The 15,633-nt window shown below is 34.9% G+C and overlaps 2 protein-coding genes across 2 annotated transcripts; one reads left to right on the plus strand and one right to left on the minus strand.

The window, feature by feature from the left end:
• Positions 1-391: 391 nt before the first annotated feature.
• LOC103036566 (gastrin-releasing peptide) lies at positions 392-7,057 on the plus strand. Its single transcript, XM_049466648.1, has 3 exons — positions 392-731; positions 5,308-5,577; positions 6,895-7,057. Exons 1-3 carry the CDS (start codon positions 596-598, stop codon positions 6,942-6,944), a joined length of 456 nt encoding a protein of 151 aa, XP_049322605.1. The 5' UTR covers positions 392-595; the 3' UTR covers positions 6,945-7,057.
• Positions 7,058-10,510: 3,453 nt separating this feature from the next.
• On the minus strand, positions 10,511-14,502 carry rx3 (retinal homeobox gene 3). The gene is made up of 3 exons (XM_007246033.4): positions 13,819-14,502; positions 12,458-12,624; positions 10,511-11,678 (listed from the first exon to the last, which is right to left on the minus strand). The coding sequence occupies exons 1-3, from the start codon at positions 14,021-14,023 to the stop codon at positions 11,244-11,246; spliced, it is 807 nt and encodes a 268-aa protein (XP_007246095.1). The 5' UTR covers positions 14,024-14,502; the 3' UTR covers positions 10,511-11,243.
• Between the last annotated feature and the right edge of the window lie 1,131 nt (positions 14,503-15,633).

Below are 15,633 nucleotides of genomic sequence, written 5' to 3' on the forward strand. Positions count from 1 at the left end.
CAATAGTCACTGTGGGTGTGAGACAAAACCCAAACTGTTGAAAAACGATGAATACAAATGATATTTCTTTTAAACACCTACTATTACTGAATGTTAAATGTCATTTTGTTGACAGGCTACACAAAAGCCAGAGATTTCTTGATAATACTGCACTACATAATTCACACCCGTTTCTAGACTGTTTCTGCCCTCTTGCGCTATGATTGGTTACACCGGTTGCGAGCACGATCCACTTACCAATCACTGTATGCATTGAGTTATGAATAATTTCCATTGGCCAATCACAGTGAGAAAAGGCGGGTTTTGCTCTGAATATGGGCGGGAAAACAAATACGCTACTCTTCGCTGGCCTGAACCATTTGTGTACGCAGGGGGGGGGGGGCGAGTTTAACCTGAGCTCAAATCTCTTCTTTAATCAAACCGGACTAGACTTCCCCGCGTCACGCGCGGATCTGGGAGAGTAGTATAAATGGGCGGGTGGTGCAGGTGCGGAGTTAGTTCACCCACTAGTGTGTGTATGTGTGTATTTTGGGGAAACTCGGAAAGCTAGCAGCAACTTTTAGCCTGTTCCTCTCGCGACCGGTTTTCCCGCGCTATGTGCGTTGCCTGGAGACAGAGACTGGCCGTCCCAGCTTTCGCTCTGCTAGTGATGGTAGTTTGTGAAGCTCAGCTGGAAAATGAGGCACAACTTTCAAAATTAGTGTATCCACGAGGGAACCACTGGGCTGTAGGTGAGAAAAATAAATAATTATTTATTTAATGACTATATAATCTGTTTTATGCTGGTGTTTCTAGTGTTTCCTATGTTTTAATGCTGTTTAGTGTGATACCTTTCCTGTGAATGCTTAAATACCTACATTAAGTGTTAGTTAACGTAAGTTAGCTTGATAGCTAGCTAACTTAGCTAACGTTAACCTAGTTAGCTTAGCTAAGTACTTTTTTATTTCTTAACCATCTGAAACCGGAATTATCTCCAGTGATGGAAATACATTTAATAATGCTGTTTTCTGTCTGTAATGGACTAAAAAGAAGACTAAAATATTTACAGCTCTGACAAAATTGAGATCACTTCATTTTCTAAATCCGTTTCTCTGATTTTGCTATGTATAGGTAATTAACTATATTTGTTTGAGTAAAATTAACAATGAAAATTGTTGTTTTATTCCATTACCTACGGACAACATTGCTCCCAATTTCCAAAGTAAAATACTGTAATTTAGAGCATTTATTTGCTTAAAATGAGAAATGACTGAAATAACAAAAAAGATGCAGAGCTTTCACACCTCAAATAATGCAAAGAATTATGAATATGAATTATGAATTCAGTTTTCATGCATCTTGGCATGTTCTCCTCCACCAGTCTTACACACTGCTTTTGGATAACTTTATGCCTTTACTCCTGGTGCAAACATTCAAGCAGTTCAGCTTGGTTTGATGGCTTGTGATCATCCATCATCCTCATGATTATATGCCAGAAGTTTTCAGTTTGGTAAAATCAAAGAAACTCATCATTTTAAATTTCCATTGCATTGGAAGCCTGTGTGTAATATTTTATATTTCATATTGATCATTTTAATTGTGAATCCCAATACATTAGTAAAATCAGCTGTTTACTGGTAAAACCTGTGTCATATGATCTTGTTTACTTGTCTGAGTCAGTTTAATTGCTGTTGAAATTTTATAAAAGTTGTAGTTTGTTTTATATGTCTAAGGTACTTTTTGACATACTTTATGTAATTTAATGTGTCTTATATAACTTCAATAGGCTACCTGATACTTATAAAAGAATGTGATATGTCTTATATAACCTGAGGAAGGTGATAAGCTAATTTGACATGGCTTGCAATGCATAACATCACCACAAACACTGGCTACTAGTTTTTCTTTAACTTAATATTGACTGTGACTATTTGACTATAGACTTTGCATGAAGTTTAATATTTTTCAATTAATTTATCTGTAGATTTCCTGTTGCTTGTCTCTTTGTGTGTTTGTGCAAATGGTTCTTTGCTTCAGTGTGAAAGTGGAGGTCTCTTACGAGAGTCTGCCTTCATGCTTTACCTGTTTAAAGGGCAGCTGGCTGGATTAACTTCAGCTCCTTTATGTGCAATCAGTAACACTTGCTGCTTCTATAGCAGCTTCAGGAAACAGCACAGAATCAAAGAGCAGCTTTTCACTGAAGAACATTCAGAAGATTCAACATGACAGCTGCAGCGTTTTCAGATTTAAGCAATAATGCAATAATCGGGTGCTTATTGACTTTCTTTTTTTAACACAGTTAAAAAAGTTGTGTTGCCAGCCAGAAATCTCAAAATAATCTGACACAAAATTGACTGAAGGAACTGGATAGGGCAGTCACCTGTAAATTGTACAGGCTCACTTGTTTCCAGGGTATTAGTCAAGTTTTAAATGATTGTGTTAATTAAATAGATAAAATCGATCTCCAAAAAAAACCTGTCACTTGTGTGTGACCCCCTCTTGTCTCTGTGGTGGCACCTTCGATAGTATGTCCTCAGTGTCTTTAGTTAATGGTCATATTTGAATTGTATTCTTTTGCAGTTGTTGTTCCCTTCTTTTAAGGGAAAGCTGGTAGACCTCAATTATCATATTTTACAAAAGTATAGCTGTACAATGCAATTTTTCCGACAGTATATTAGTTTATTAATATTGGCTGTCATTTTAAACAGCACTGGTTTAAAATTACAGTTTAAAGTAGTTTGTAAAAAAATTGAATGAGCATTTCACAGAACAATACAACATTATATTGTCTTGTTAAAAATTGGTCTCCGAATATAGGTTAAAAGTCTTAAGATATGGATAGTTACAGAATAATTTGTTTTACTGGCAAAATTTGCATGCAAATCTGATAAATGCAAGTAGACCAGACCAGAGCAGACTTTAATCAGGGTGGAACATGACTGAGAGCTGGAAAATATTAAATAAATGTAGTCTGGAGTTAAAGCTGAACAGTTAGTGGATGTGATGTATTGATCTTGTTGATTTACAGATTCCTTGCAGGTTCTTTTAATGTTCATTTTCATTGGAGATGGTGATAGAAGGGACAAATTGAAGCTCAGAGTGAAGAAACAGCCATTAACAAGAGCTCAGTTCCTCTAGAACTCCTTTTAGACAGTTGGAGAACCATTTCAGGTTCTACCTCAAGATGCCAAAAGTGGGCAAAGTTTGTATCAAGGCAATAAGTGCTACTGTAAAGAACCTGAGGTATAAAACATATGTTGCATTGACTTCATAATTGCATATGCATTCCCATTTTTTCCAGATTTTAATCTAAAATGTAGAAAATAATAAAAATAGAGAAACATACATTAAATAAGAAGGTATTTACATACCTGACCTAGCTTTTTTCAAACTTTTTTTTTACATTTTGAACAGACAGGAGGTGAATTTTAAACTTCTTATTATTTTAGATGTATTTTATGTGTTTTTTTTGTACTTTATAATTGCATTCCTTCATAGTTTTGATGTCTCCAGTATCAATTTACAATGTAGAAAATTATATAAATAGAGAAAAAAAAACATTAAGTGAGAAGGTTTCTACATACCTACACACCATTCTAACTGTTGTGGATATATATATATATTATTATTATTATTTTTTTTTACATTTTTTACACATTGTAAATATACAGTAGGTGAATTTTAAACTTCTTATTAACTCTGTCTAAATGTTTAATTAATCAAACTGATCATATTGACCACATGTCTTAAATGTAAATATCTATTTAGGCTAAATCTAATAAATCAAGACTACTTTTGGTATTTACCAAAACAAATTAATTCACCCTAATAAGTTTTTATCATACTAAATTTGATGCTGGACCCAAATGAACTAAGAAATAATAGGGTATCGGTTGCTTGGTGGCTTTCCAAACACATTATGAAGTTCTGTGCATGTTTGTTGCCTCCAGACATGGAGCTCCTTTCCTTTATGAGATCTTCTCTATTTTGTCTACTCTGGATGGTTCCGGTAAGCCATGGCTGTATTGGAGCTGAGCTGGTGTGCAGTAGACTCTGAGACCATTTCTGATTCCCCAATGTGTTTAGTAACACTGTGTTCACTCCATATTTTATGGCACTTCTTATGTTTGATATAAAAGCTTCCTGTGAGACTGAGTGTTTGAAGCTGTTGGTAGAACTAAAAAGGTCGGGGCATGCTGTCTGGCTTTAAACATGAAATTGTAGGTATGACAGGGAATGACGTTTATAAGAGAGTAGAATCCTGACAAAATGAAGGACAGCATAAATATTTTAGGGTGATTTCAAACCAGTTTATTTTGAAAGAAGGATCTGAGTGTATTGTCAGTTAATGACAGTAATTTCCATCTGCTTAGAAAAGAACACACATTAACTTAATCACAATTGTATTAAGTGGCAGGACATCAAAAATATCAGAGGTTGGTGATTATATTGACGCTGTTTCACAAAAACATTTTATCCTTATTTTTACTGAATTATTTCTATGAAGTCAACGTTTGGTTACACTAAGTCAAAATTCTGTAGATAAATAGAAATGCTTGAAAATGACATTGTTTTTACATGAAATTTTATTGAAATTAAGATTTCTTTTTCTGCTATTTTGGAGATTTTTGGAGATAAGGGATTTGTGTGACAGTGATAAATACAGTTTTTGATGCACACAATCCACACACTTCTGCATGTGTTCTTATATAGGATGTGTGTCTTAACTTTTGACTGGTACTGTACATTCTTATATAAAGTACCTAACATTCACCTAAACACAACAGAAAATATGGAGGTCAGCCAAAATTGAGGTAATGTCCCCATATATTGTACAGTAAAATGACATTTCACATTTACATACCATCTGTGAATTAAATTAAAGGATGTTTAAATCACATTTTAGTTGTTTCTATTGTTTTGAAGCGATAGGGAAAGCTTGGAAAAGGATCCACTGGAAGCATAGATGGAGGTGCATGTTAGAAATAATTGTTGATTATTTGACTTATTGAATAAATAAATAGATTAGTAGACTACCAAAATTATCAAAAGTTGCAGCTCTATTACATGTACATGTATCATATTTCCGTGACAGACCTTCATGTGGAATTTGCTAGTCCTTAATGTTTTCAAGAACATAACTGCATGGTAATCTATGGCTGAGGAAGTCCTTCGGTGTCATCTGTGCATTTCAGGACTGTCTCTAAACTGTGTTAAGAGTAGTCTTGGATGAACATCCAGATTATGTTTTGTGTTCTGTACATCATATTTACCTCACAAGAAGAAACCTGATCGCCTTCTTTAACAATTTCTGCTCATTTTCCACAGGACACCTGATGGGGAAGAAGAGCATAGATGAGTCGCTGGACTCGGTCGAACAAGACAGTGGAGGCCAGAGATATTTAACCACAGCAGAGGTTGAGGAATACACGCAGCCGTCCGGATTTCTGCAGGCGCTCATCACTGCTCTGGCTGGACCAGAGAGAGCAAGAGCGAGAGGAAGAGGAAGAGAGAGAGACACCGTCCTGAGACAGCAGCGTGCTCTGGAGCAGAGGAACCTCTTAGAAGAGCAGCTTGAGCGAGAGAGAGAACAGGCGAGTTTTTCTTCCATCCTAAAATGTCAATCATGTGGTGTATTATTAACTTTTAGTAGAAATGGATGATGAGGCAATAGGTATCATTACTACTGTAATAATGAATCAGTTCAACTTCTTTATTTAGTTTAAATAAGAACACAGTGCCATTAATGTACAGCTCCAAAAGCTATTTGAAATCTAAGAGCACTTCCTTGGGGAGATTCCTCCACCTGGTTGAATGTGACTAAATAAGTGTGTAAGTGAATGAGGGAAAGAGCTAGATCTCGGAAGTGCTTAGCATCTAAAAATCACAGATTAGAAACTTCATGATATACTGCTACTACAAAATTAGCTGCTAGTTTACCACTGTTACAATAAGAAAACATTGTAAAATCTTAGCACTTAGAGACACCATTCTGTAACTTTATGTGATCTGACATGTGGCTGAGTTGCTGTGGTTCAATAATGCTTCAATTTTTAATAATAATAACCACTCTCAGCTGAGTCAGCCAGGGCTACAGGCTCAGCTCTGCTCACTCCGTCTGGAGTTTTGTTTAGTTTTACTGTTTTTGCCATTCATATGTGTAGGATTAACGTACATCGTGGTGAAAAGAGATTATAATCCCACTTACCAAATAATATTGCTTATAATCGTGCATCTTTCTGCCCATAAATTGATTAGTAGAGCACATTTAACCTCTAGCAAAAGTACAGCAGCAGCACCAGTCAGAAAGCTAAAGAAATCATATTCAAAATATTTATATTCTTAAGATAAGCAGCAATTTTCACTGTCTCAGCTTTGTTATGTTTGTTTAACAGCCTATTAATCTACAGCTTAAAGGTGGCCATCTGGTAAGTTTGGCATCTATGTGGCATTAATGTGGCATCTTATCCTGCCCTTGATAGGCCAGTCGAGCTGAAAGACAAAAACACTGTTCGGTCCATCCATAACATTGAGCGTCAGAACACTAACTGGATACCCCTCTCAAGAAAGTCCATCACTTAGCCCAGTGCAATGAATATCAAAACACAGTAGAGCTAACAAATACAGCTAACCACACTATGAGCTAATGCACATTAATTCAGACTCTCACAACTTGTGCTTGAATTTCCACAGTGGTTTAAATGTTTTAATTCAAAAAGCAAAGTACATTTTATCTTGGCAGACCAGGCAGAAACATTACAAAGGCCTTGCATTATGATGCATTACCAGTTTTACACTGATATGCCACATGAAATGGGATTGCACCTTGTTAATTAAGCAGATCTGCTTAATTACTGGGTAAAATATTGAATAATGACTAATGCTCTCTCTGTCACTATTCTTTCATACAGGCAGCAAAGATTTTGCTACTGGCTTTAAACATGAGGGACTCCAAAACAAGCTGAAGATGAGCACTGTGGCCTGATTTATCAAAGACTTTGTGGTTGGAAGCAGCAGAAACGTGATAACACTGCCTCACAGCTGTCTCTGTTCGAAAAATAAAGTAATATGCATTATAGTCTTTTCATTCTGCACTGCATCTACTGACGAATAAATGTAAGTTATATTTTTGTATGTAAAATCTAAAACACCCAGGACATGAATTCACATTTACTTTTGTTTTATAGGCCTACACATTAATTTATCTACCTTTAAATTATTAATGTGGTGATGTTTCATCCAACATATTCAATAAAGCTATAACTATTTCAATAAACTGCAGTGTGAGTAAGGGGTGCTGTCTGTACACACAACACAGCGACTGAGCACACAAGTCACAAGAGGAGTGGTATTAACTGATTACATTTAACCCATGAGTTGCTGTAACCCTTTCAGACCCTGCATTCATTACAGTGTACGGATTATGATATAAAAAGGTCAGTTTTAAATATCCAATAAGATAAAAATGTTAAACACAGGCTTCCAATGTAATTAACATTAAGAAAGCAGTTTTTATTAATTGGATTTAGTGAAAGTGAAACATCAGCTTTATGAATAATTAAAGATGGTAAACAAGGTTATCCGCCTGTTTGTTTGTAAAAAGGAAAAAAAAATAGTAGGCAGTCCTGTTTTGAAACTTATCTGCACAAACCTTGCTAAATCAATTACTTTAAAACCACTACTTTCATAGTCATAAAAGCAAGGGAAAATGGCTCACCCTGGCTCTATAGGATATGCATTTTTTATTGCATTGTACAAGTAGAATGATAGTAAAGGAAATAAAAGAAAAAAGAAAAAAAGTGATTTTTTGATATAATAGACTTTTATAATGTTATATATCACCTGCCAAAATTGTGTAAACTGACGAACAAAATTGTGTTCATGTGTTTATTTTGTGTTTTGCTATTCTATCTATTGAAGTAGATTCTCCATTTTTTTTTAATTGTTGAACTTCATTGGAATTGTTGATGCAATGTCACATTATGAGCACTAGATGACAGCAGATATCTCCTACAACACTAGCAGATCGTTTTTTTCTTCTGCAAACCTGTATTACAGTCACCTCCGTTTATCGATTTTTTTGTTGTTGCCTGGAATCAATACAGGATTGTGTTATAATAGCTGTAGCTGTATAAATTCTTTCTACGTGTCTATTGGGTTCAGAAGTGGTCTTAATGCTCGCCTGGTGCCGAAGGTGCTGCTGTCTCCTGGGGCCAGTTGTTCAAAGGAAATCTGATCGGATTTTGGTTATCGGATTGGATCAAATCTGAAAAACGGGTTGTTCAAAAGGAAAAGAAGCATTCTGAAATCGGATCAGATCACGCAATCCAATCCTAGTTTGTAAATGGATCAAACCTTCAGTTTCTGTGTTCAGGGACAGTTCGGCTCATTTCAGCTCTAATGGACGTAATTATAACCTCAGTCTGTGTCAGCTGGCGGAAAACTGTTGACTAAAGTGCCTTATATTCCCACTCTCAGCTGTCCATCACTACAAAGGGCCCAATTACAGACACTGGGCCTTCTAACATTAAGAAATGTTAATTGAGGTTTCTTTTTTATGTGCTTAAGTGCATCCTGTTCTCACATCCTGACGCTCTGCTCTCTGCTGTTTGCTCTGCTCATTTGTTACAGATGAATAGCTAATAATGGAGATGTAAAACACTTGTTCTGTGTGTTTTGCCGTGTCTAATAATGCTATAATGATAGAAACTGTCCTGAAGGCCTTACAGATGACATATGATTGACTCAATGACTTTAAATGCTTTCAGGAGAGAGATGCTCCATTCAAAAGCGAGCTTTTTAGAATTATCGTGATATTTCTTAAGCTAAGGAAAATCACATTCAGCATGTAGAGCGCAGCTCTAAAATAGTGAAATTTGGAGCACCTAATCCTTTAAAATGATATTTATTTTTGTGTTTGTGTTGTTGTAGACTCCAAACTGAGTGTTTTAATTAGCTACAACAGCTTGGAGCAGAATCTTAAACCCAAAACTATGCAGTGAATCTAAACTAAATTTATTAGGCTAAGCAGGAGAGCTTATCTAACCCGACAGAAGTGGCTCCTATGAAAGGATGCATTTATTTTACAAAGCACATATCACCCTTTCTGACTCACGAATCCTTATACTTATGCTACAGCAATGATGGATCCAAGAGGGTTGGTCGAATGACCAACAGTAAAGGATAGGGATATTACACCCTTAACATTAACGTAATATACACTATGTGAATAGAAGGATCAAATAGACTGAATGGAAAGTAAAATAAAAATGTATGGTTTATGTTGCTTACTGTATCATAGATTAAAAATAAATTTTCATTTCTGGAATAAAGCAAATAATGTTATTAATTATGTATAAAATTCTTTCAGCTCTATTCCTTTTGAATAGGCTTCATATTCAAATGTATTATCCGTTTATAGGACTAAACTGATTTAGTTTTAATCAGCACCATCTGGTGGACAAAGAACAACAATACTGCTACTATTACTACTACAACTAATAGTACTAGCACTGATACTACTAAACAGATACAAATACTACTAACAGTTACTACTATTACTACTAATGCTACCACTACTACTAACACTGATATTACTACTACTACTACTGATACTACTAATACAAATACTACTACTATTAAAACACTTACCACTGATACTACTACTGATACTACTACTACTATTAATACTACTACTACTGATACTACTTCTACTGATGCTACTTCTACTTATGCTACTGCTGATAATACTGCCACTGATACGACTACTACTAATGCTACTACTGATAAAAATACTACTACTATTAAAACTACTACTGATGATACCACTACTACTACCACTGATACTACTACTACTACTAGTGATGCTTCTACTCATACAACTACTACTACTGATAGTACTATTAATACTTCTACTTATTCTATTAATGAGACTGCTACTACTGTTACTGATGCTACTACTACTATTGATACTTCTACTATTATTGATAGTACATCTGATGCTTTGTGTACTACTATTGATACTACTACTATTACTACTACTACTGTTACTACTGTTAATGTTACTACTATTACTACAAATAAGTAAATGATACCTGTAAACTGAGGGAAACTGAATACTGTAGAAGGTGATTGTGCTGCTTTTTGTAAGTAAATATTTTGCCAATAGTGCATTTTGTTGTAGTGACCACTAGAGGGAAGCAAAGGTACAATTAATAAATGTCCAACATGTGATTTATACATTTATAATTATTCATCTCTTAATTTTCACAATGAGTTATGATCTTAGTAATCCAAACTAATGTATTTAATCCATGCTTTCTTAATTTAGTGTTATTAGAAATCCACACAACATACTGTACATTATTGTTCTTGTTCTTATGCTTAATTCTCCATACTTAAATACTTTAATAGTGGCATTACAGATGTGTGATTCTTGTGTGAAAGTAGGTATAAACAGCCAAATAAACGCACTGGCTTATTAGATCATCCCACAGTGATGCATAAAAAAATGACCACATGTTCATGGGAATTTTTAAAATGGTCATTTTATTGCAGAATTGTTCACATTATTGCAAAATAACACAGTTCAGCTGGCTGAGTGTACACACACATAAAAGTGTATTACAAAAATCTGGAAACAAATCTGTTATACAGGGAAGATGAAATTAGAATAAATAGATTGTAGTGGCATCATAGGGGTCAGGGGAAAGTAAGGAACCATCTCAGAGAGTGGAGTAAAATTACTGCTGGTTTTGATAGTTCAAAGCCATTGCCATTAAGATTTCCATGCTTCCATGATTCCAGGATTTCCAAATTAATATAAAAATAGAGCAATTTTTTCTCAAATATAGTTTTTGAATTCTTCTCAGAAGGGGAACTGTAACACTGTCAACTTAATTTTTTTGTTTTGTGTATTTTGATTTTGTGATTGTAGACGGCATACTTACATTGCTTTTATTAGTGAATAAAATACGATCTGTTATCAAAAATAGAGCAAAGCATATCAAATAAAGTCTCTGAATGTGCCTTTTTGCTTCATTTTGGTTCTTCAATATGATTGTTGTTCAAAATTCTATAAGAAAAATCAAGTAGGGTTCAAATTCAGGCCTCGCTCAGCAAAGTCCAGCCTTGTTGATGGGTTTTATAACAAAATACACACTGTTCAATAGGTCCAGCTCTGCTGAATGACCCTTTTGGAGTCCAATAGGCCAGTGCTCCCAGTCTGTCACAGTGCAACGTCACAGTCTCTGAAGTTCTGATGTTTACCATGTCTTCCCTATAGACTGAATGTGCTCCTTTGCCTTCATCCGCAGCGATGCGATGCTGGAGTTGCGTGGGTCCGTCTCCTCCAGGCTGAGTTTGTCCATGAAGCCTGAGCACTGGTAGGCCGGCGGTGGAGGAGGAGGGTGGCACACCGGACCGAGGTGAGGTAGAGAGTGGGTGAGGAAAGGTGGAGGGGTGTAGCTGGCAGGCTGAGAGGCCATAAAGCCTGGCAGGGACTGTAAGGGTGAGCTAGGGGATGAGATAGGACCTGAAATGGGCCCAGTCAGCCAGGGATCCAGTGGCAGGCCTCCGCTGCCCAGGCCAGGACCTGCCGGTCTGGAGAAAGACAGGATGGAGGAGTCCTGGAGTTTAATGGAGCTGACCTCCAGCTTCTCCTGCCGACGCCACTTAGCACGACGGTTCTGGAACCACACCTGTAGAAGCACAAAGTGATGAAGGGTTAATACAGAGTTCCATTATATCATAATTCCTCATTCTCTAACCACAGAGCATATTGATTTAAAAAAAAAAAAAATCTGGGGTTAATAAAGAGTTTTACAAAGACAGGATTTTATTTAACCTATTTAAGGAAGGAATACTCACATTAATTGAGTGTCTTTCCATGCAGTACAGATGCTTCCATATTTCTACAAAACCCCATTTTATAGCTACAGAGCAAATATCAATATTTTATCTCAATTTTGTATATTTTCCGTTTTTGACATAATGTGAACCAGGTAGTTGTTTTTACATTGTGTCGAAATTACTTGGAATTAAATATTTAATGAAAGTTAAAAAGGTAATTTAGTAGTTATATTGCGAATAACCAGTAATTACTGAATAATAATAATAAAAAAGAAATTAAGAGAAGTCATTAGTCATACAATTAAATAAGGCTAAAATCTAATAATTAAATCAGTGTACTGTTTACCCACTTTATTAACCCCATAAACCGCCATAAATGAATTTTTATTCTTCAACTGAAGAATTCTTAATAAACTAATAAATTATCATATAAGAGTTTTTAAATGAGTTATACATTTTTAATAAATAAATAAAATTAGTTTTTTTAGGTATTACTAGCTATTACATGCTATGTTAAACACTGACTGCAGAGGACAAATGTCATGCATTTAATTAAGGTTTCTTTAAAAATTAATTTGATAAAACAAACTAACTAATAAAAAATCCTGAATATAAATCCGCTTCATACCTGGACGCGCACTTCCGGCAGGTTGACCTTTAGCGCCAGTTCTTCTCTGCTGTAAACGTCGGGGTAGTGCGACCTCTCGAACGCTCTCTCCAGCTCGTGTAGCTGAAACGTGGTGAAGGTGGTTCTGTTCCGCCGGTGCTTCTTACGGTCCGGGCTGGAAGGGTCACCTGTAGACACACAGACACTTTATTATTAACGTTGTTTCTTATAATTTTTCTTATTTAAGTGTTTATATTGAGTGTGATTCTTCAGTTCAATTCGGATTCAAAGAGTCTTAAAATTCCCCGTTAGTATAAAAATGATTAAATATTATTTAAACAACAAAATAGTAAAATATAATAAGGTAATTTATTTCTACTCATTTTTTATTATAATAAAATATTATTGCCTGGGGTTAATATCATTGTTGTTCTAAAGATCAGGGCCTCTGGACCCTGTTTTTTTAGAGCTTTTACAAAAGTGATCAAAGCAGCTATAAAGAAAATGGATTTGTCTTGGAAAATGTATTACATTTCAAGCTTATAAAGGTAATGTAGGTTTTTCTATTAGCTGTTAAACATGGTGGTGGGTCATCTTAAAACAACACAAAAGTTATGCTGACTATTTTGCTGCTTCTATACATTTTTTTTTTAGTTTTTGTCTCAACAATATGCTCAAAAATTCAGCACCACCAGCATAAACGCTTGATTGGGTCAACTGATGGACTGTGACTGCTACAAATCTTACAGGATCACCCTTAGCTCTCTAAATTTGCAGATATCAATTTGTTTGTGCTATTTTTTTTTTTCAGATACAGTTCTGTTGATTCAGTTTAATTGCAATAAAGATATAAAAAATGTTTAATTTAATTAAAACTAAAACTTAAGTTATTAGGAATGCACTGAATGCTTTTCAACTAAAATTATTCGTCAGGAAATGGCAAACAAAAGTACAGTACATTTACAAATTATTTGAAAAAACATCAAACATTCAGCAAATTAAATTATTTGGCAACCAAAATTTGACCAAAAATGTAAAAAAAAACACAGTATACTGGCATTAAGCATGCTTGAATATTAAATATTTTGCAACTGAAATACTTATTTGGCAACCTAAATTATTATTGAAAATACAGAATAATTTATACCAAATTATTATTATTATTATTATTTTTTTAAACAAGACAAAAATACATTTAATTGTATTTTGTTTATGCAATTGTGGCAAAAGTGGCAGAACAAAAAATATATATATATATTTTAAGTTTTCACCAAAATTTGCATTTTAGTATATCCCTCCAATATATACTATGCCAGTATAGTATAGTACAGGAGATTATTTTACAGTTAAAAAAAAGTGTGGAGTATTAGTATTAGACTTACTCTGGAAGTTGTCGGGTGTCGTCGTGTCTGTTTTTGTGGCCCCTTTGGTGCCGCATGATTCCACCTGCAGCATCTTCTCCTCTCTGAAGCCCAGAATGGCCTCTATGCTGTGGACTCTGGACTGGGGGCCGGCAGCACGAGCCAAACGAGCCGACGGGGACAGCTGCTCCTCCATGCCCTGATACTGAGCCCCGACAAGACGCATTTAATTTGTAGAACAAAAAATTACGTAATTTAAAAAATTTAAAAATAAGAAAACTTCCAGTTACTTCCAGTTAGTGACTTTACTTTTACTACAAAGTAAAGGTCAGTTGGTAGAAAAATAATATGAAAAAAAGTTTTAAATGTAAAGTTTTGTATGTAAAAAAGTTACTTTGAGAGAGTGATGGTAGTACAATAAAAAAAAAAAGTTTAACAACAAATAAATTAAAAAATAAAGAAATATAATAAAAAACAAATAACAAACACAAGTCCAAGTTGCTCCCACTGATTAACAGTGACAGTTTTGTTTAAAAGTGTTCTTCCGAATTTCGTGAGAGATCAAAATTTCTTGACAAAATTAAAAACAAAAAATTGACAAAAGTCGCTCCACTGCTGTAGAAAACTGTTGGTCACTCCAGAGACTGAAGGCATCACCTAGGTCCAGCTGCTGATCGCAGTGGCGATTGAGTGTCCTCTGGGGGCTTTTATACAGACCCCTCAGCCAGGGGGCTTTTGTGTGTATCTCATCCCCCCTGGGGCCTCAGCGAGGATTCAGATTGGCTGGAAGGGTTCGAGACTCCTCCCCAACACCCTTAACACCCTTAAACAGCCTTACAGCAATATTAAATCACTTCTTCAATCTCCATATCTCGCTGAAGGTGGAGTAAAACTACACTTCTCCAATCTCAGATTACTGCGCATTAACCCCCCAAACCATGAGCTGCTCTTCAGATATTCCAGATTAGGAATTAGACTAAAAAAACATTAGTTTTATTCACATGTGAGTAAACTGAGAGACATTAACTGTGTGGATGTAACATTTTTAAAAGAGAATTTTAGCACATTTAGGACAAACATTTATTCAGTATCTACAATCAGTTCTTTAGAACTGCAGTAAAGTATACAATACTTATAATACATTTTACATAATACATTTACTTTTGTGTGTGTACTTTAATTCATGTTTATATAATTCAGATTTTTTTTCTTTCTATCCATCTACTAATATATTCTATTCTATTTAAATGTTGATACCTGCACCAAAAAAATATTCCTTGTACCTTTCGTTAGTTTTCAGTATCTACTGTCATTTATGTAGTATCTACAATTAATTACTCAGTATCTACAATCAATTATTCAGTATCTATTATGAATTATTCAGTATTTACTAGAATTTATTCAGTGTCTAATATGAGTTATTCAGAATGTAGTGTCTATAATCATTTATTCAGTACATATGTTGGTCGAAACAGTAACCCCTGTAAATGAATCTGTAGTCGCCATGAAAAAGTATAAGGTATTTACTGTGAATGAATTATAGTCTAAGAAATGATTCAGTAAATGCTCTCCAGTATCCACTATAAATAATAGTACACCACAGTAACATATTCAGTTATGTCAGGTGCTACTATAAGGTTTATATGCGAGTTGTGTACATGAAACAGAAATCTGTCCCAAGATCAATTGTTAATCTTATATATAGTATTAATTAATAGTATTTAGTTGCATTTTCAAAGTAATTACTGTACAAATTACAATACAAATGAATAAAACACACTATCAGTCCACTTTATTAGAAACATCTAACATCTATACCTTACTGCATACACCTGT

Source organism: Astyanax mexicanus, chromosome 17 (assembly GCF_023375975.1).
Source record: "Astyanax mexicanus isolate ESR-SI-001 chromosome 17, AstMex3_surface, whole genome shotgun sequence".
Classification (NCBI taxonomy): domain Eukaryota; kingdom Metazoa; phylum Chordata; class Actinopteri; order Characiformes; family Acestrorhamphidae; genus Astyanax; species Astyanax mexicanus.

Bases quoted from the DNA above. Each gene is read 5' to 3' on its own strand.
- LOC103036566 (XM_049466648.1), top strand. From the start codon at position 596: ATGTGCGTTGCCTGGAGACAGAGACTGGCCGTCCCAGCTTTCGCTCTG. The intron at 732-5,307 runs GTGAGAAAAATA...CATTTTCCACAG, and splicing joins AGGGAACCACTGGGCTGTAG to GACACCTGATGGGGAAGAAG. The intron at 5,578-6,894 runs GTTTTTCTTCCA...TCATACAGGCAG, and splicing joins GCGAGAGAGAGAACAGGCGA to CAAAGATTTTGCTACTGGCT.
- rx3 (XM_007246033.4), bottom strand. From the start codon at position 14,023: ATGCGTCTTGTCGGGGCTCAGTATCAGGGCATGGAGGAGCAGCTGTCC. The intron at 12,625-13,818 runs GTAAGTCTAATA...GTGTGTCTACAG, and splicing joins GACACCCGACAACTTCCAGA to GTGACCCTTCCAGCCCGGAC. The intron at 11,679-12,457 runs GTATGAAGCGGA...GTGCTTCTACAG, and splicing joins TGCCGGAAGTGCGCGTCCAG to GTGTGGTTCCAGAACCGTCG.